General features: G+C 47.8%; 1 protein-coding gene and 1 pseudogene across 1 annotated transcript in view; one reads left to right on the plus strand and one right to left on the minus strand.

Moving 5' to 3' along the window:
• Positions 1 to 21608, minus strand: part of Bmp8a (bone morphogenetic protein 8a) — a 42917-nt gene that overhangs the window by 10688 nt on the left and 10621 nt on the right. The window contains exons 2-3 of the mRNA XM_004665129.3: positions 6428 to 6617; positions 5912 to 6060 (exon numbers count right to left, since the gene is read on the minus strand). Of these exons, the coding sequence (XP_004665186.3) occupies positions 5912 to 6060; positions 6428 to 6617 (339 nt within the window). The remainder of the gene's footprint in view (positions 1 to 5911; positions 6061 to 6427; positions 6618 to 21608) is intronic.
• LOC101604105 lies at positions 8402 to 8812 on the plus strand (annotated as a pseudogene).

A 21608-nucleotide genomic window follows, 5' to 3' on the forward strand; every position in this document is an offset into this window, starting at 1 on the left:
CCTGGAGAAGCAGTCCTATGTCCAGCCGCGAGCGCCTCCTTCCCCACCAGCTCTGCTCGTTGCGGCCCCTTGGGCAGGTTCCTACTTGGTGGGGAGCCTCAGGCTGCTCAGCTCTGGGCAGACCTCAACCCAGAAAGGCAGCGTGAGGCCAGGTTCTCACAGAGCACATGCATGCATACGTGTGTGTGTGTGTGTGTGTGTGTGTGTGTGCCACACGTACTCCTACATCACACATCTACAATTTTATCACTTCAGTTGTGAGGCTGCCGATTCAAGGTAACACACCCCAGAGCCACTGTGGGGTGAGGAGGGGGTTTCACACAGGCTGGCTGAGTCTCCAGAACTGAAGGGAGGACATTAGTGTGGTGCAGGTGACGCAGCGACCCTGCAGATGAGATAATTTGTTCAGGCCACGGATTAGGTCTCTAGACTCCTCCTATGCTAAGCCAAGGCCCCCGGTGACACACATTGGGATGGTTTATTTACAGTGGGCTTTCCTGGTGGAGTCTCACCCCACAGAAGAGGGTCCTGCCTTCCTTCCAAGGACACCTAAGCAGCTCCCAAGAGGAGGGGGCAGGACGCACAGAAACAAAATTAGGAACAGAACTCAAGGAGCAAGAAGGAAAGTCGGGGGAAGAACTCGGCTTGCAAACTCCCAGCCCTGGCCATGCGGCTCTCCTGAAGTGGTCAAGGGGCACCAGCTGAGCTGCTAGACTCCTTTCAGCCGCAAGTTTCCCCACAGTCATGGTTCCAGTATGGCCCGCGGCACTGGAGGGAGATGCTGCCAGGGACTCTCTGGAGCTGCCCATGATTTACAGTAAGGTCACAGCAAGGCTAGGTACCGGTGTCCTCGGGTTTTAGCTCAGGGCTCTGCGATAGATACAGGACACAGGGCCGAGGTTAGCATTTTTGTCACATGCACAGCTCTGGAGAAGACACTGTCTCGTGGCAGGGTGTCTGAGGAGCCAATGGCACGCTGGTCAGGTGCTGGGCAACACATCCCTGCAGTCACCAACTTTCCAAGTCAGCCCCCACTCCAGCCAGGGCTGTCATGCATCAGGATGTGACCTGCTGCACGGGCTTGAGGTTCGGGCACACATGGAAGGGGCATCCTGTGGTGGCCTTGACTTCGTCCACAGAAGAACCTTCCCAGACCTCCACCAGCGTCAGCCCTTTCTTTCTGTCCACATCGAACACGGCCTTCTCCGTGATGATGCGGTTCACGCAGTGCTTGCCCGTCAGCGGCAAGTCATCTGTACATGATTTTGGGCTCCTTAGTGCAGTGCTGCATGGTGACCACCATTTTGGTCTGGGAACAGGACACCAAACTCCAGAGCCGTGCGCTTGATGATCCTGATGTCCTTGGCTCCCGTGTCCCTCCCGGGGCCGGCCGCTTGGCTGCAGCTGGTGGTCAGACGCTCCACTCGTTTCTGGTAGTTGTGCCCCTGGATCACGCGATCCACGTAGATGCTGGGAACGTGGATGTCCTCCGGGCGGATCGCCCCCTTCTCCACGATCTCCTCCACCTCCACCACCGACACGTCGGCGGCCTTGCACATGGGCACGTTGAAGTTGCGCGCGCTGCCCTTGAAGATCACGTTGCCCGCGCGGTCCGCCTTCCCGCCCTTGACCAGGGCGAAGTCGGCCCGGATGGCGTGCTCCAGGAGGTAGTGCTGGCCCTGGAACTCCCTGACCTCTCGGGGCTGGCTCAGCTTCATCAGGAAGCCTTCGGGCGAGTAGCGGATGGGGGCGCCCCCCTCCTGCACCAGCGTGCCGTAGCCGGTGGGCGTGTAGAAGGCGGGCACGCCCGCGCCGCCCGCGCGGATGCGCTCGGCCAAGGTGCCCTGCGGCGTCATCTCCAGGTCCAGCTCCCCAGCCAGGTACTGCTGTTCGCACAGCGGGTTCTCGCCCAGGTACGAGCAGACCACGCGCCGGACCTGCTTGGTGGCGAGCAGGAGCCCCAGGCCAAAGTCTTTCACGCCCGCGTTGCTGGTGACCACCCTCAGGTTCTTGACGCGCGTCTTCTGCAGCGCGGCGATCAGGTTCTCGGGGAGCCCGCAGAGCCCGAAGCCCCCGAGCATCACGGTCGCCCCGTCCTTGACGCCCTCCAGCGCCCGCACGGGGTCTGCGTAGAACTGGACGCGCGCGCGGGGGCTGGTGGCGAAGCGGCGGGTGCCTCCCCGGGACAGCGCCCACGCCGGGAGCCGCAGCGCCGCCATCGTCCGCGGGGTTCCCGGGCCGGGACAGGCTGGCTGCACCCCGGGAGCGCGCTCCCCGCCGCTGCTGCGCGTCACAGAGCAGGGAGGATGCGCCCTGAACTGCTGCCTCCCGCGCATTCCTGCTGCCTGGCCTGGCCCTGGGGAGCCTGGAACCTGGGAAGCCTCCGAGGACAGTCCAAACCTGCACTGCACGGTGATGTGATGGGGAGTGAATGTCGCCCCTCACGGAGCCCAGGCTGTGTCTGACCAATGCCACTGACAGCTGGCAGGGAGTGCTGACCACCCCACACTGGCTCCCCTCCTTGAGAAACAGATCTCACAGGGTTCTTTTTTCCCGGGAGTGGAGGTGGGGTGGAAGAATTGAGACAAGTCTCATGTAGTCCAGGCTGGCTCAAACTATGTAGCCAATGATGACCCTTCCTGATCGTCCTGGATTCACCCGTCAAATGCTGGGATTTCAGGCATGTGCCACCTAACCCCAGCTTCAGAGACCTTTAAAAACTAGAGTCCATAGCCAGATATGGTGGCTCTAGCCTTTAAAATCCCAGCACTGGGGAGGCAGAGGTAGAAGGATCATTGTTGAGTTCTAGATCATCTTGAGACTACATAGTCAATTTCCAGGTCTGCCTGGACTAAAAGGAGACACTATCTCAAAAATACTAAAAAAAAAAAAAGCCAGGTGTGGTGGTGCACGCCTTTAATCCCAGCACTCGGGAGGCAGAGGTAGATTGTAAATTCCAGACATCTGAGACTGCTTGGGCTACAGCAAGACCCTACCTTGAGAAACAAAAAATCTAGAGTCCCAGCCTGATGTGGTGGTTCATACCTATAATCTCAAGCACTTGGGAGGTGGAGGTATGAGGCATGCCAGGAACGTCTATCTAGGCTAGAATGAGACCATGCTTCCAAAAAAAAAAAAAAAAAAAAAAAAAGGCTGGAGAGATGGCTCAGAAGTTAAGGTGCTTGCCTGTAATGCCTAACAACCCAGGTTCAGTTCCCCAGTACTCAAGTAAAGCCAGATGCACAAAGTGGTACATGCATCTGGAGTTTGTTTGCAGTGGCTGGGGGCCCTGGAGCACCCATTCTCCCTCTCCCTCTCTCTTTCTCCTTCTTGTAAATAAAATTAAACAACAAAAATGAGACTCCCCCAATGCTGCTAAAAAAATTCTCCTCTCTTCCCCCACCCTTCACACACAAATGAAAAATAAACCAGGGAGGAAGGGCTGGAGAGATGGCTTAGTGGTTAAGTGCTTGCCTGTGAAGCCTAAGGACCCCAGATCAAGGTTCGATTCCCCAGGACCATGTGTCTGGAGTTCATTTGCAGTGGCTGGATGCCCTGGTGTGCCCATTCCCTCTCGCCCTCTTTCTCTCTGCCTCTTTCTCTGTCTGTTGCTCTCAAATAAATAAATAAAAATTAAAATAACAAATAAACCAGGGCTAGAGAGATGGCTTAGCTATTAAGGCGTTTGCCTGTGAAGCCCAAGGACCTAGTTTTGATTCCCTAGAACCCACGTAAACCAGATGCACATGATAGCGTATGTGTCTGGTTTCATTTGCAGTGGCTAGAGGCTCTGGCATGCCCATTCTCTCTCCCTCTCTCTCTTTAGCAAATACATAGAAATAAAATATTAAAAACAAATAAACCTGGGCTGGGAGTGGTGGTACATGCCTTTTATCCCAGCACAGAGGCAGAGGCAGAGGTAGGAGGATCACAGTGAGTTCGAGGCCACCCTGAGACTACAGAGTGAATTCCAGGTCAGCCTGAGCTAGAGTGAGACCCTACCTTGAAAAACCAAAACCAAAAAAAAAAAAAAAAAAAAAAAAAAAAAAAAAAACCAACCAAAAAAACCACAAAGCCAAATAAAAATAATAAATAAACCAGCCAGGTGTGGTGGTTTACATCTTTAATCCCAGCACTCAGGAAGCTGAGGTAGGAGGATTACAGTGAGTTTGAGGCCAGCCTGGAGTTTACAAATGTGTACCAGATCAGCCTGGGCTATAATAAGACTCTACCTTGAAAAATATAAAATAAATAAAAATAAAACAGGAGGGACATGGCTTATAAGTTAGGTGCTTGTCTGTAAAGCTAAAGGACCCAGGTTCAATTCCCCAGGACTCATGTACACAAGATGGTGCATGCATCTGGAGTTCATTCGCAGTGGTTAGAGGCCCTCACACACCAATCTCTATGTGCCTCTTTGTTTCTCTTTTACATTTTATTTATTTATTTATTTATTTTGAGAGTGACAGAGAAAGAGGGAGAGAGAATGGGCACAACAGGGCCTCCAGCCACTGTGAATGAACTCCAGATGCATGCACCAACTTGTGCATCTGGCTTATGTGGGTACTGGGGAATTGAACCTTGAACTGGGGTTCTTAGGCTTTACACTAGCCCTGTTTCTCTAATAAATAAATAAATAAATAAAATATTCTAGGGGCTGGAGAGATGGCTTAGTGGTTAAGATACTTGCCTGCAAAGCCAAGGGACCCAGGTTCAATGCCCCAGGACTCACATAAGCCAGATGTACTGTGTCTGGAGTTCATTTGCAATGGCTGGAGGCCCTGGTGTACCCATTTTCTATCCACCTCTTTCTCTCTCTCTTGTCTCTCTCTCTCTCTAATAAATAAATGAAAAAATAAAAATAAATTTAAATGCTAAAATCTATGAACACCTTGCCAGGTTTCCTCTACTCACAGTGATCCTTGCTGCCCCTGTACCCTCCCAGCAGAAGCTCTCCAGCCTCTTGCTGGATGCCAGACCAGGTGTGGTGGTGTGATTGTAAATGTTCCCCATAGCCTCAGGTAGTGTTGATCAAGATTAAGCACAGCCCTGTTTGAGGTGTGTGGTTGGAGGTGGATCTTGACTCCAGCTCTATGGTTTGTTTCCACCCAGCCCCAGCCCTGGCTGTTCGTTCTGTCTCTGTGATGTGGGTGTGAAGTAAGCCAGCTTCTCTGTCATGATGAAGCTTCCCCAGAAACCCATAGGCCTGAAATAAACCCTTTCCTCCCAAAAGCTGCCTCTGGTTGGCTGTTTGTCCCAGCAACGAGAGGGTAACTGCAACACCAGACCAGTGGCCTCCTGTTCTTTCTACTTTCACTGCTTCTTATAAATGAAGCTCCCACTGGGTGTGGTAGCATGTGCCTTTAACCCCAGCACTATGGGGGCAGAGGTAGGAGGACTGCTGTGAGTTCAAGGCCAGCCTGGGCTAGAGTAAGACCCTACCTCAAAAACCCCAAAATGAGTGAATGAATAAAGCTCCCTCTAAAATATCTGTGAGTGAAACATCATGTAGGTGAGGAAACTGAGGCTTGGGAAGGTCAGTAACCAGCTTAGGTCATGAAGTTTGAACACTGCCCACCTGGGATTCCAACCCAGGCCCCTGGCACTCAGGTCTTAGAGTGCAGCCCCTTCTTCTCCTGCCCTTCCTAGTTCATAGCCTCGCAGGATGGAGGCTGCTGCCCGGGGAGACGTGGCCTATTTCCTGAGGACACAGAACAGGCTCTCAGCAGCTCAGACACTCTCTATAGAGAGTCAGGAGGACAACCCTGGCTGGGGCCTCCCCACTGTCCAGGACCTGATCTCTGCCCATGAGTCCTCACACTGGGTATGGTCCCAGTGAGGCTGCACCAACCAGTCTGGGAGCCTCAGCTGGAACCTCCCAGAAGCCCCATGGTGAGCCCTTGAGCCTCACCATCCTCGGTTTCCACATAGAGGCGGAGTCCCAGGTCCTTGTTACGGCTCAGCAACCAGCGGTCACTGGCTGCCGTGACGTCCAGCACCAGCCAGCCCTCGTCCCCAGCTCGGAGCGTCTGAAGATCCAAAAAGAACAAGTCAGACTCCCTGTGGACATGAAAAAACAATTAACTGAGGGCCACAGGCCAGTGCAACAGCCTCTGCCTGGGGTCCACTTTCAAGGCACCTCCCTGCCTGGCTCTGGGCTGGGCGCCTTTGGCGCCACATCTCACCACACATACACTGCTGTGTGTAGGTACTGACAGGGAGACAGGCTCAGAGGCTCGGTGACCCATGCAGGGCCCACTGCTAGTATGTTAGAGCCGAGCTTCCTGTGTCTTAGCTGCTTCTCCCAGGAAACCCTCCCTTCCTCTCTTGGAAACACTCCCCTCTCCATACCAGCTGGACAGGACCCACTGCCAGAGCCTTGGCCATGAGACCATGAGGAGTGAGGGCCTGGACTGAGGAACAGCACCTGTTGGCGTGCTCCTCGACCACTTCAAATACGCTGACGTGAAGCGTTGTGTTGAGCGGGTGGGTGCTGGGCTCCTTATAAATTCGGAACTCAGCAGCTGTGACTGCCTCCCCAGCCGGGATCTGGGTCAGATCAAAGCGGAATTCCTTCCAGTGTGGCTCCTGGTGGCTCAAGGCATGGTCACGCTCCACTGGAAGACAAAGTGGGAATGCAGTGGTCACTAGAAGTCAGGGCCTCCGTGCAGCTGGGTGAGACTGGCTCCTGCGCTGCACACAGGCTTGTGTCCTGCCCTGCGTGCACGCTAGATCCATGTAGTGAGGCAATGAACTTAGCAAGTGCTCATAGACTCACAGGGCGTGGTGAGTTCAAGGCCAGCCTGAGACTACATAGTGAATTCTAAGTCAGGCTGGGTAAAACTAAAAAAAAAAAAACCCAAAAACAACAAAAAAAGTACCCCACTGAGCCCCGGTAGTCCCAGGACTCATAGATGAAACCATATTAGTACCTTCTTTGAGCTCCTAGACCTAAGAGGAAATCGACATCTAACTCAGGGCAGAGAAAAGGCCACTGCCCCTAAGCAACACCAGGGGAAGAGACTGAGTAAAAGAAGGGCGGCAGCCAATCAAAATTCAAGATATTCTGAGTAAGACCTATGAAAACTTACTTTTTTGGATAATGGTAATGGCACACCCAGAAGCCATGGATTGTTACTACAAATCCTCAGTGGCAGGAATGGGATACCTTCCAGGGAGTTGTTGGCCAGGAAGGTCCCTGTTACCTCCAAAACATTATAGGCCATTGCCAAGGCCCTTGGTTTCCCATGAGAAACAGATGGTAAGACCCTATTGCTGAAGACTTCACATGCCTGAGCGGCAAGATCACTGACAAATCAAGCTGGGGCTGAGCAGAAAACCTTCTCCCTGTAGACCAGCCAACTGAAAGCTGGAAAAAGCTGCACTGCATGTAGCCCTATGGGAGACAGAAGTCATCAGTGGTGAAAACAAGACCCTGGAAACCTCATGTTTGGCCAGACGGGCCAAATGACCTAATGGGTACAATAGTGGCATGTCTGCTCTGGGGGAAACCAACTGCTCTCTAATTGGACTTGAGGCCCGCTTTATGGGAGGGAATAAATGTTTGGTACTGAAAAGCTAATCAAAAGCCTGTGGCAGGGGAGGTCATGAGCCTTAGGGGTATAAAGCCTGCTCTTGTCTGGTTAAATGCATATATTATAAGCTCACTAAACTGCCCTGTAAGCACTACACTTAATGTCATATTCATATATTATTGCTACTGTCACTTTTGGTTAGAGAAGCTTCTCTTTTCAGATGGCGATGACCACTGGGATGACCCAAAAGACAACACAGTGCTGAGAAGAAGTGACAAGGAGTGATGAGCACTGAAACATCTCTATCTCACCCTCCAAGGCTCAGGTCCATTGCGGAAGAGTGGCAGAAAGAATGTAAGAGCTTCCGGGCAGGCGTGGTGACGCATGCCTTTAATCCCAGCACTTGGGAGGCAGGGTAGGAGGATCGCTGTGAGTTTGAGGCCACCCTGAGACTACATAGTGAATTCCAGGTCAGCCTGGGTTAGAGTGAAACCCTACCTCGAAAAACAAAACAAAACAAAACAAAACAAAACAAAACAAAACAAAACAAAACAAAACAAAAGAATGTAAGCCAAAGGAAGGGTACGACTCCTTACAATGCAACTGTTTGGATAGAAATTGGCCTTGATATCCATGACTTTGCAGTCCCTAGCAATACCTTCACAAGATCCTCATAATAGGAGAAAAAAGATGATGACATCAAAATAAAAGAAAGACTAACAGAGAGGGGGAGGGGGTATGATGGAGAGTGGAGTTGTGAAAGGGAAAGTGGGGCTAAGGTTTCTGGGACCGTCAGTGAGCAGTACTTCCTTTTTCTCCGACATTAGTGAAGCCGCAGGGGTCGCTGCGGATCTCCAAGCTTTGCCATGCCGCCCAAGGATGACAAAAAGAAGAAAGACACCAGGAAGTTGGCTAAGAAAGACAAAGACCCAGTCAACAAATCTGGGGGCAAGGCCAAAAAGAAGTGGTCCAAAGGCAAAGTTTGGGACAAGCTCAACAACCTAGTCCTGTTTGACAAAGCTACGTACAGCAAACTCTGTAAAGAAGTTTCCAACTATTAGCTTATTACCCCTGCTGTGGTCTCAGAGACTGAAGATCCGAGGTTCCCTGGCCAGGGCAGCCCTTCAGGAGCTCCTTAGTAAAGGACTAATCAAACAGGTTTCAAAGCACAGAGCTCAAGTGATTGACACCAGAAATACCAAGGGTGGAGATGGCCCCGCTGCTGGTGAAGATGCATGAACAGGTTCAACTCAACTGACTGTACATTTGGAAAAATAAAATTTTATTAATTCAAAAAAAAAAAAAAAGAAAGGGAAAGTAGGGGAAGGGAGGGAATTATCATGGTTTATTGTATGTAAGTATAGAAGTTGTCAATAATAAAATCGTACAATTAAAAAAAAAAAAAAGGGCCACAGTCCCAGGGAGAAACCTGGTGGCCAGAAATGTAACGGGAGGCATTTCCGTAGGACGAAGAACACCCGGAACCTGCCTGGACAGGACTCGAGGGGCAAGGAGCTCAGGTCTGCAGGCAGAAGGTGGCTGCACACAGGCCTGCGCTGTGGGGCACAGTAGTGCCCTGGCCGGGCTGGCCTGTGGGTGTGACTGAGCACCGGTGGGGCTGGCCCTTGGGGAGCGTGGGTCCTGAGAAGTCTCCTGCAGGACCCCATGGAGATGAGGGTGAAGGGTAGACTGGGGACTGATGGCTTGTTCTCTGGGCAAAGGCCAAGGTTTTGGAATAAATCCTACATTTGCTCAGCTGCACGGAAATGCCCAGGACGGGACATTTAGGACAGTCTCTCTTCAGCCTCCTGTCACTTTCAAATGCCAAAAATCTGTGTTTCCGGAAAGCAGGGGTGGGAGCCACCCAGAACCTCCCCCAAAAACCCAACAGAGATTTTAATTATACGTTTCTGAGTCTTTATAAAAAGTCCTATCTGTGGCTACTGGGCTCGGTGACCACGAGTCAGGTTTTAAAAAAAAAAAACCACCAGGCTGAGCAGCTGGGCGGATGTGGGAAGCACTTCCTGCCCTTTCCCTGGGGTCCTCGTCCAGTTATGGAAGGAACAAAGCTAGGCTGGCAGTGTCCGAGAGACAGGTGGGTCTGGGCAGGAGCAGGTGGAAGAAGTAGAAAGAGAACGAGCCGTGTTTCTAGCATCTTAGCATGCAGAACACGCAGCATGCACTCGCCTGAAAGCCACGTGATCTTAGAGTCACTATGACAAGGGTAAGTACTGGTCCCTCTCGCCCACGGGCACAGTGTACACAGGGAAGGTTCTAGACCTTTGCCGAGTGGTTTCCCTGTTGCGAATATCTATCTTCATGTGTTCTGCTCTCTACCTATCCACTTACACACCCACAACGTCGGTGACAATTTCGGTGAATTCAGGAGCTGTACAGGTGTCCCTGTGACCTGACAGCAAGGGTCCTAAATTTGCTGGATGCATAGGGTCAAGCTGTTAGCTATCACAGAATGTAGGGCAGGCAGTGAAGGAGGTCTTCTCCCTGTTCTCCTCCCTAATTCTCTTGAAGTATCACTATGTGCATCTCCCCCAGGACACAGTTGCCAGGTACAGCCTGGGGGACTCAAGGAACAACCCACAAACCCCAAGCTCTCTGGCTGCTTTCCCCTGGTGACCTTCGTGGCCTACCCACAGTCTGTCTCAGAATAATTCTGTTTAATTGAGCTGGCCCCACCCCCAAACTTCTGTGTTCAGGTTTGTGAAATACACAAACCAGGGCTTTCAGCACAGGAAACTGCCTGCCTTGGCTGTTCCAGGCAAGCAGATTTGGGAAATTTTAGGAAAATGCATGAGACTTTCATCTGAAGGGGACAAAAGGTCCTGGGGGAGGGCCACACCAAAACAGGTATTACTAGAACTACCCAAGGGAAAGCACCCTATTTCTTTGCTGAACCGTGGCTCCCAGCTGCTAGTGTCAACTGGGATTTGAAAAGCTGGTGGCAGGGCTAGCTGCCATTCCTAAGGAGGTGGAGGGTTCACTTAGCCTTGTATTGAAATTATAGCATCCCAGCAGCCCCAGCAGGATAGGCCTGAAACTCAAAAGCCAGGGGAGGTAGATAAGGCATTCAGCTATATTTTTCTAAATAAAAGTATGGAACAAGAAAATATCACAAATGGCTGGGGAGATTGGGTTTAATTCCCCAGCGTCCATGTAAAGCCAGATGCACAGTGACATATGTGTCTGGAGTTCATTTATAGTGGTGGGAGGCCCTGGTGTGTCCCCTTCACACATACTCTCTCTCACAAATAAATAAATGTACTTCCCACCACTTGTTCTAGAGTCCACAGAATGAATATGTGGGAAAGGTGATTTCTTGGGTTTTCCCAGAAAAATTCTGCTGCTGACTGTGAGGCTGGGAAATTCATCCCTGCGTCTCTGGCAGGCTCAGATTGGGAGATGGACAGAGCACAGTACTGCTTGACCAGCCACTGTCCTGCGTCCTTTGCCAGGAATTCTCTGAAGTGGCCCTGGGACGTGCCATTAATGTTTGCAGCAAGGTTTCTGGGTAGTAGATTATTTTCCCCTTTGCAATAAATGAATCATTATTTGGAGGTTCTAGAATTTTCCTTTTCATGGTTCTGAAGGCTTTATAAGATCACTCACTTTTCCTATTCATTTTTCTTGGTGACATCCAGGAATATTAACTCAGTCATTTGGTACATTTGAAAGCAATGCTTATTGTATGTAAGTCACTATTGTAGGGGCAGGGACTCTGCTCTACACAAGATAGACTAGTCCCTGCCCTTGGAGTTCACAGTCATGTGGGAAGTCAGATAAAACCCATGAAGGTACCAGGTGTGGCTGTGCACCATTTATGTCCTTCACAGGACTTACCACATACACTGATTTTTAAAAAAATTATTTTATTTTAGAGAGAGTGAGAGAGAGACTTGGCACATCAGCCACTACAACTGAACTTCAGACGCTTGTGCCACCTAGTGGGCATGTGAGACCTTGCACTTGCCTCACCTTGGTGAGTCTGGCTAACTCGGGATCTGGAGAGTAGAACATGGGTCCTTAGGCTTCTCAGGAAAGCACCTTAACCACTAAGCAATCTCTCCAGCCCCATATACTGATTTTTTTGAAAAATTATTTTATTTAATTGCAAGCAAAGGGAAAGAGAGAGAAAATGGGTGCACCAGAGCCTCTTGCCACTGTAAATGAACTCCAGATGCATGTGCCACCTTTTGCTTCTGGCTTTACTTGGGTTCTTGGGACTCAAACTCATCAGGCTTTGTAAGCAGGTACCTTTAACTGCTTAGCCATCTCTCCCAGCCGCTGTACTGATGGTTAAAAAAAAAAAAACACTTATGAGAGAGAAAGAGAGAGAGAGGCACTCTTGCCACTGCAAATGAACTCAAGACACATGTGGCCACTTTGTGTAACTGGATCCAGGCCATCAGGCTTTGCAAGCAAGTAACCCGGGAAGCATCTCTCCAGCCCAACTGATACATTTTTTATTTTCTTCTGGTTTGTTCTGCATATGTGCATGTGGGGCATATATGCCAGTGTGTGAGCATGCACAAGTGTGTGGAGGCCAGAGGTCAATATTGGATGTTTCCTCAATCACTTTTATTCCCACCTGGCTTTTTTTTTTTTTTTTTTTTTTTTGAGACAGGTCTCACAGAGCCCAGAGTTCATATATTAGCTAGATTAGCTGGCCAGTAAGCCCCGGGAACCCTGTCTTGACCCTCTATTCTGAGACTGCAGGGCTGGGGATGGAGCTCAGTAAGAGAGTACTTGCCTTGCATGTGCGAGACCTTAGGTTCTGACCCCAGTACACACACACTCACACACGTATGTATGTGTGTGCATGTATGTATGTATACATGTCTATATATGGCCTTGGTGGTAAAGCCTGTAATTCCAGCACTAGGGGACAAACACAGACGAGATTGCTTCAAGTTTGAGGCTAGTCTGTGCTACAGAGTGAGACTGCCAAACCCCAAAGGGAAGTGGGAATAATGCAGGGAGTACGGTGGGACCACTTTATGTGCTCTTTAATTTAAAAAATTAAGCCGTTCCTCTCACTTTTGGCTACAGAAGCTTCTCTTTTCAGATGGCAGTGACCTTGGGATGACTCAAAAGGCACCATGGTGCTGAGAAGTAACAGAGGAGTGCACAGCACTGAAACATCTCTTATCACAGCTTCTAAGGCTCAGGGTCTATTGCAGAAGAGGTGGTGGAAAGAATGTAAGAGCCAAAGGAAGGGTAGGACTCCTTACAACCTGTTCCCCCCAGACACAAAATGGCCTGGATATCCATGACCTCACAGTGCCTGACACTACCTACATAAGACCATCATAATCGGAAGAAAAGATCATGATATCAAAATAAAAGAGGGACTGATTGAGAGGGGGAGGGGATATAATGGAGAGTGGAGTTTCAAAGGGGCAAGTGTGGGGGAGAGGGAATTACCATGGGTTATTGTCTGCAATTATGGAAATTGTCAATAAAAAAGTAAGTTAAAAAAATTAAGCTTGCCGGGCGTGGTGGCGCACGCCTTTAATCCCAGCACTCGGGAGGCAGAGGTAGGAGGATTGCCTTAAGTTCGAGGCCACCCTGAGACTCCATAGTGAATTCCAGGTCAGCCTGGTCTAGAGTGAGACCCTACCTCGAAAAACAAAACAAAACAAAACAAACAAAAAAAAAAAATTAAGCTTGGCATGGTGGTGCTTGCCTTTAATCCCAGCACTCGGGAGGCCGAGGTAGGAGGATTGCCATGAGCTTGAGGCCACCCTGAGACTACATAGTGAATTCCAGGTCAGCCTGGGCTACAGCAAAACCCTACCCTGAAACACCCCCCCCAAATATATATATATATATATGCACACATACATACATTTATTTATTTGACATTAAGAAAACCAAAGCTAGGTGTGGTGGTACATGTCTTTAATCCCAGCACTCTAGAAGCCTAGGTAGGAGGATTGCTGTGAGTTCAAAGCCACCCTGAGACCATATAGTGAACTCCAGGTCAGCCTGAGCTAGAGCAAGACCCTACCTCAAAAAACAAAACAAAACAAAACAAAACAAAACAAAACAAAACAAAACACCATGAATGTTGCTGCAACATTATTAAAGATTTTGCCAATTTTTCTACTAATCTCCATTATCTCTGTCAGGCTTTAATCCACGGTCTCATGTTGCACCTTGGGTTCCTTTGATCTGTAACAGCTGCTGGGTCTTTGCTTATCTTTCATAACTTTGACACTTTGTAAATTGTTTTCAATTTAAGGTCTCACTGTAGCCAAGGCTGACCTGGAATTCACTATGTAGCCTCAGATTGGCCTTGAACTCACTACCACTGCCTTCAGAGTGCTGATATTAAAGACATGCACCACCATGCCCAGCCACCTTGACAGTTAAAAAAAAATTATTTTTAAAAAGAGCGCCAGTGAGAGAGAATTGGTGTGTCGGTCTCAGTCACTGTAATGGAACACCAAACCGTTGACACCACCTGGTGGGCATGTGTCACCTTGTGCTTGCCTCATCTTTGTGTGTCTGGCTTACATGGAATCTGGAGAGTCAAACATAGGTCCTTAGGCTTTGCAGGCAAGAGCCTTAATCACTAAGTCATCTCTCCAGCCCTGAATATTCTTTTTTTAAAATATATTTTATTTATTTATTTGAGAGAGAGAAAGAGGGAGACAGAGAGAGAATATGGGCATGCTAGGGTCTCCAGATATTGCAAACCAACTCCAGATGCATGTGCCCCCTTGTGCATCTGGCTTATGTAGGTCCTGGAGAATCAAACCGAGATCCTTTAGCTTTATAGGCAAAGGAATTAACTGCTCAGCCATCTCCCCAGGCCCCTAGACATTCTTTTTAAAAGCTCAACTAGGCTGGAGAGATGGCTTAGTGGTTAAGTCCTTGCCTGTGAAGCCTAAGGACCCTGATTCAAGGCTCGATTCCCCAGGACCCACGTTAGCCAGATGCACAAGGGGGCGCACGCATCTGGAGTTCATTTGCAGTGGCTGGAAGCCCTGGTGCGCCCATTCTCTCTCTCTATCTGCCTCTTTCTCTCTCTCTCTGTCACTCTCAAATAAATAAAAATGAACAAAAAAATAAATAAAAGCTCAACTAATTGGCATGTGTTAAGCAGAAATCATGTGTAAATCCAGACAGCAGATGCACACAAACTCAACTTAGAGAAAGGCATTATTCCCCCTTCCTACAAAGTTCTTGTTTTGCCTGAAGATTCGTCCCTCTCTTCCTTCAGAGCGGCTTTCTCACTACTTCTCAGGGCTTGCTGATTGACATTCACTGCTTGGCTATAAGGATAGAGAAGTTTCCATTGGCCACGTTGCCTTGAACTTCTCTTAATGATCATGGACAAAAACAATGGCAGGCTGAAAAGATGGCTCAGTCGTCCGTTGACACTTTTTGTTTGTGTGAATGAGCAATTGTGTGGAGGTCAGTGAATAACACTGGGTGTCAGTTCCGACCTTCCACTGTGAGACAGGGTCTCTCGTTCTCTTTGTTCACTGCTGGCCCACTGGCTTCTGGGAAACTCTCCTGTCTCTGCCTCTCATCTTGCTGTCAGCATGCTGAGATTACAGAAAGCCAACATAGCCTCCACCTTTTCATTTTTACAGTCCACATCTGGGGATCTAACTTGGGTACTCAGCCTTGAGCGGCAAATGCTTTTTCTACTGAACCATCTTCCCAGCCCTGACTCACCTACTTTTGAAGATCACTGGTCAGCTATACTGTAGCATGTCTCTCAGTTTATCTGATGTTTTCTCCTGGTAATAAAGTTATACACTTGGAAAAATACTACAGAAGTGATGGTACCTTTCGCACAGCAACAAATTAGACAAGATGACGTCCATATATGTTACTGAGTGACAGTAACTGATTCCTTGGCCGGTGCAAGAAATTTCCTCTGTAAAGTCATTATTCTCAGGCTGAAGCAATGGCTTATTGGTTAAGGCATTTGCCTGCAAAACCTAAGGACCTAGGTTTGATTCCTCAATACCTATGTAAGTCAGATGCATATGGTGGCGCATGCATCTGGAGTTCATTTGCAGTGGCTAGATGTCCTGGCACACACATTCGCTCTCTGCCTCTCTATCTTCTCTCAAATAGTTAAATAAATAAATATTTATGTAAAAAGTCATTACTTTCCCTTTGTTATAATATCATGGAGGAAGATATTTTGAGGTTTTATAAATATCTTGCTTCTTAAATTTGTGATAATTTTAGCATCTATTAGTGAATATTTCCTGCATGGTATTTTTTATTGACACCCTCCATAATTATAAACAATATCCCATGGCAATTCCCTCCCTTCCCCCAATTTCCCCTTTGAACCTACTCTCTCCATCATACCCCCCCATAAGTCTCTCTGTTATTTTGATATCATGATCTTTTCTTCCGATTATGATGGTCTTGTGTAGGTAGTGTCAGGCACTGTGAGGTCATGGATATCCAGGCCATTTTGTGTCTGGAGGGAGCACATTGTAAGGAGTCTTACCCTTCCTTTAGCTCTTACATTCTTTCTGCCACCTCTTCCACAATGGAACCTGAGTCTTAGAAGGTATGATTGAGATATTTCAGTGCTGAGCACTCCTGTCACTTCAGCTCAGCACCATGGTGCCTTTTGAGTCATCCCAAGGTCACTGCCATCTGAAAAGAGAAGCTTCTCTAACCAAAAATGAGAGTAGCATTAATATATAGGTTTGAACATTGAGAGAAGTGCTTATTGAGCAGTTTGGTGAGCATAGTATTACATTTAGCCAGACACCAGCAGACATTACAGCCCTAGGGCTCATGACTAACCCTGTTGTAGGTTTTCAGTATCAGGGATGTATTCCCTCCTATGGAGGAGGCCTCCAGTCCAATTAGAGAGTGGTTGGTTTCCCCCATAACAGAAGTGCCACTATTGCACCCGCTGGCTCATTTGGCCTGGCTGGCCAAATTTAAGACTTGCAGTATCCACTGTTGAGTATCTTCACTGGTGATTTCTCTCTCTCCTATTGAACTGCATACAGCGTGACTTATTCTAGTTTTCTGTCAGCTGGTCTACATGGAGGAGGTTTTCAGCACAGCTCCAGCAGGATTTCTCAGTGACCTTGCAGCCCAAGTATGTGGAGTCTTCAGCAATAGGGTTTTATCATCTATTCTTGGTGGGAAACCAAGGGCCTTGGCAATGACCTATAATGTTTTGGGAGTATTAGGGATCTCCCTGGCCAACAACTCACTGGAAAGTATACCATCCCTGGCAGTGAAAAGTTTTAGTAACAACCTATGGCTTCTGGTTTTCCATTGTCCAAAAAAGTAGGTTTCCATATGTTTTATTTATATCCTCTTAGATTTTGATTAGCCCTCCCTCCACCTTTCCTTTACTCAATCTCTTCCCTTGACCTTATTATGCCATTTCACCCTCATTAATCTGTTCTTCTACTTACATATATACAGTACCATACTATTAAGTACCCCCCCTCCCTCCCTTTCTCTTCCCTTTGTATCTCCTTTCTAGCTTACTGGCCTCTGCTACTGAGTTTTCTTCCTACTTACACAGAAGTCAAATCATTTGTAGCTAGGTTCCACATATGACAGAGAACATGTGATGTTTGGCTTTCTGGGCCTGGGTTACCTCACTTAGTATAATACTTTCCAGATCCATCCATTTTCCTGCAAATTTAAAAACTTCATTTTTCTTTACTGCTGAGTAGAACTCCATTTTGTAAATGTGCCGTATCTTTGTTATCCACTCATCAGTTGGGGGACATCTGGGCTGGTTCCATTTCCCAGCTATTGTGAACTGACCGTCAATAAACATGGTTAAGCAAGTATCTCTAAGGCAGTGAGACGAGTCCTTAGGATATGCCTAGGAGTGCTATAGCTGGGTCATATGATAGATCTATTTTTAGCTGTCTCAGGAACCTCCACACTGATTTCCACAATGCCTGGGCCAGATTGCATTCCCACCAACAGTAGATAAGGGTTTCTCTTCTTCCGCATTCTTGCCAGCATTTATGGTCATTTGTTTTCATGATGGTAGCCAATCTGACAGGAGTGAAATAGAATCTCAATATAGTTTTAATCTGTATTTTGCTGATGACTAGAGATGTAGAACTTTTTTCATATGTTTATATGCCATTTGTATTTATTTTTGTTTATTTTTATTTATTTGAGAGCGCGCTCGCGCGCGCGAGAGAGAGAGAGAGAGAGAGAGAGAGAGGCAGAAAGCGAGAGAGAGAATGGGCGCGCCAGGGCCTCCAGCCACTGCAAACAAACTCCAGACGCATGCGCCCCCTTGTGCATCTGGCTAACGTGGGTCCTGGGGAATCAAGCCTCGAACCAGGGTCCTTAGGCTTCACAGGCAAGCGCTTAACCATTAAGTCATCTCTCTAGCCCTGCCATCTGTATTTCTTCTTTTTTAAAAAATTTTTTTTTTCTTTGTTTATTTATTTGAGAGCGACAGACACAGAGAGAAAGACAGATAGAGGGAGAGAGAGAGAATGGGCACGCCAGGGCTTCCAGCCTCTGCAAACGAACTCCAGACGTGTGCGCCCCCTTGTACATCTGGCTAACGTGGGACCTGGGGAACTGAGCCTCGAACCGGGGTCCTTAGGCTTCACAGGCAAGCGCTTAACTGCTAAGCCATCTCTCCAGCCCTGTATTTCTTCTTTTGAGAACTCTCTATTTACTTCCATAGCCCTTTTTTTTCTTTCTTTCTTTCTTTTTGTTCTTTTGAGGTAGGGTCTCACTCTAGCCCAGGCTGACCTGGAATTCACTATGTCATCTCAGGGTGGCCTCGAGCTCACGGCGATCCTTCTACCTCTGCCTTCTGAGTGCTGGGATTAAAGGTGTGCACCACCATGCCTGGTCCTCATAGCCCATTTTTTTAAAATTGGGTTGTTGGATTTCTTAGTTTTTGAGTTATTTGTATATCCTAGATATTAATCCTCTATCAGATGTGTACAGCTGGCAAAAAATTTCACCCATTCTGTAGGTTGCCTCTTTGCTTTATTCACAATGTCCTTTGCCGTACAAAAGCTTTGCAATTTCATGAGGTCCCAGCGGTTGCTCTGTGGTTTCATTGCCTGAACAATTGGGGTTATATTCAGAAAATCTTTGCTAATACCAACATGTTGAAGGGGTTCTCCTACTTTTTCCTCTAGCCGTTTGAGAGTGCTGGGATTAAAGTGTGTGCCACCTCCTCCTTAACCCCCCCTCCACCCCCATGGCTCAGGCCTACTGATCCACTTTTTGTTGTTGTTTTTTCAAGGTAGGGTCTTGCACTAGCCCAGGCTGACCTGGAATTCACTATGTAGTCTCAGGGTGGCATTGAACTCACGGCAATCCTACTACTGCTGGGATTAAAGGCATGCACTACCATGCCCAGTTTCCCACTGATCCACTTTTGAGCTGAGAAATTTTACAGTCTCTGCCTGCCTTCTAGCTGTTATGGGTTTATTTGGCCACAGAAACTCATCACAGCTTCCAGCTTCTATAGAGGGTCTGGGGAATCCAAACTCAGTTGCTCAAGAGGAGCACCGCAAGTGCTGTGTCCACTGAGTCACCAGCTTAGTTGTTATTTGAAATAGGAGCTCATGTAGCCCAGGCCTGTGGTCTAGAACTCATCATGTAGTAGAAGATGACCCTGAACTTCAGACCTTCCTGCCTCTACCTCCCCAGCGCTGGGACTACAGATGTGTGCCATAGTGCTTGACTGTTCCCTTCCTAACTTATTAATTGGAATTCTCTTAAAAGAAGACATCTTGGTAGGGGGTGTGATGGCGCACACCTTTAATCCCAGCACTCAGGAGGCTAAGGTAGGAGGATTGCTATGAGTTCAAGGTCAGCCTGGAGCTACAGAGTAAGTTCCAGGTCAGTCTGAGTTAGAATGAGACCCTACCTCGAAAAAACAAAACAAAACAAAAAAGCAAAGATATCTTTTCCTTTTCTTCTTCTCTCTTTCTTTCTTTCTTTTTTTTTTTTTGAGGCAGGGTCTCACTCTAGCCCAGGTTGACCTGAAATTCATTATGTAGTCTCAGGATAGCCTCAAATTCACAGCGATCCTCCTACCTCTGCATCCTGAGTGCTAGGATTAAAGGACTGCACCACCATGCCCGGCTTCAAAGACATCTTTTCTATTATCAACATATTATATACTTATGAATTTTTATTTTTTTGAGAGCAATAGAGACAGAAAGAGGCAGATAGAGAGAATGGGCATGCCAGGGCTGCTAGCCACTGCAAACTAACTTCAGAGGAGTGTGCCCCCTTGTGCATCTGGCTAATGTGGGCCCTGGGGAATCAAGCCTCAAACTGGGGTCCTCAGGCTTCACAAGAAAGTGCTTAACCACTAAGCCAACTCTCCAGCCCATGAATGTTTATTCTAAAGGCTAACATTCATTATTCTTGCTTGCTCCCTCCTTGTGTGTATCATGTATATACACATATGTGGCCATGGAGCAGCCCATGTACTTGTCTGTGGTGTGTGTACACATGACTACATTGTCCTGTTCCAGAATTCTCCCACCCATTCTTTAAATATACATACATACATACATACATACATATATATATACACACACACACACACACACACATACACACACACACACACACATATATATATTTAATATATATATATTTATTTATTTGCAAGCAGAGAGAGACAGACAGAGAGACTGGGCACTCCAGGGCATCAAGCTGCTGCAGATAGACTCCAGATGTATGCACCACTTTGTATGCCACCTGGTTCTACATGGGTACTGGGGAAGAGAATTTGTGTCGTTAGGCTTTGCAGGCAAATGCCTTAACCACTGAGCCATCTCACCAGCCCCTTCCATCCCTTCTTATTTGAGCTAGATTCTCTTACTGACTCCAGAGTTTGCAGGTTGGTGTTTTTTTTCTTTTCTTTTCTTTTTTTGTGAGCTCTGGTGATTCTCAGGTCTCTGCTCCCCTAGGGGACTGGGGTTACAGATACAGCCCTGGGGATGGAACACGAATTGTCTCTCAGGCCTCCTCAGGCCCTCATGCTTACACAAGAAGTGCTCTTAAGTGTTGAGTCATCTCTCCATCACTCTGTAGTGCAGGTTAGGCCCAATCTCACCATCTTCTTAAATCCTGAGATCACAAGGGGGTGTCAGCCCAAGCTGTTTTATCCTGTCTTGAGAACTTCTTCATGGGCATGCCAAAATGCTCTATGACCACTCACTCACATCATGCACACATTGAAAAATCCTAATGGGGGCTGGAGAGATGGCTTAGCTGTTAAGGTGCTTGCATGCGAAACCAAAGTTCAAATCTCCAGGTCCCACATAGCCAGACACAGTGATACAGCATGCAATATTGCACATGCACACAAGGGGGCGCATGCATCTGGAGTTTGTTCCCAGTGGCTGAGGCCCTGGCACACCTATTCTCTCTTTCCCTCTGCCTCTTTCTCTCTCTCAAAATAAAAACAAATCCTAATAGGGCTGGAGAAATGGATCAGTGGTTAAGACACTTGCCTGCAAAGCCCAAAAACCTATGTTTGATTACCTAGTACCCACGTAAGCCAGATGCACAAGGTGGCACATGTGTCTGGAGTTCATTTGAAGTGGCTAGAGGCCCTGGCGTGCCCATTTTCTCTCTCATTCTTACCTTCTCTCAAATTTAACCCCAGAACTCAGCAGTCAAGAGGCAGGAGGTTTGCCATGAGTTTGAGGTCAGCCTGAGAGTACAGAATGAGTTCCAGGTCAGCTTGGGCTAGAGTGAGACTCTGCCTAAAAAAAAAAATGAATAAATAAAATAAAAGCTGGGCAGGTTGTACCTACCTCAAAAGAACATAAATACATAAATAAAATAGAAAATACATAATTTTGCTTGGTCTGGTGGTGTACTTCTGCAATGTCAGCGCTCAGGAGGCAGAGGCAGGAATATCATAAATTCCAGCCCAACCTCAGCTACATAGTAAGAGTTCCCGGTCAGCCTAGACCATGAAACAGTATATCTAAGTAAAAGTAAAACAAACAAACAAACAAAAAACCCTACATTCTTGAGGGCTGGGGGAGCATAGCTCAGCACACCCAAGGCCCTATGTTCTATTCC

Source organism: Jaculus jaculus, chromosome 5, assembly GCF_020740685.1.
Source record: "Jaculus jaculus isolate mJacJac1 chromosome 5, mJacJac1.mat.Y.cur, whole genome shotgun sequence".
Taxonomy (NCBI): domain Eukaryota; kingdom Metazoa; phylum Chordata; class Mammalia; order Rodentia; family Dipodidae; genus Jaculus; species Jaculus jaculus.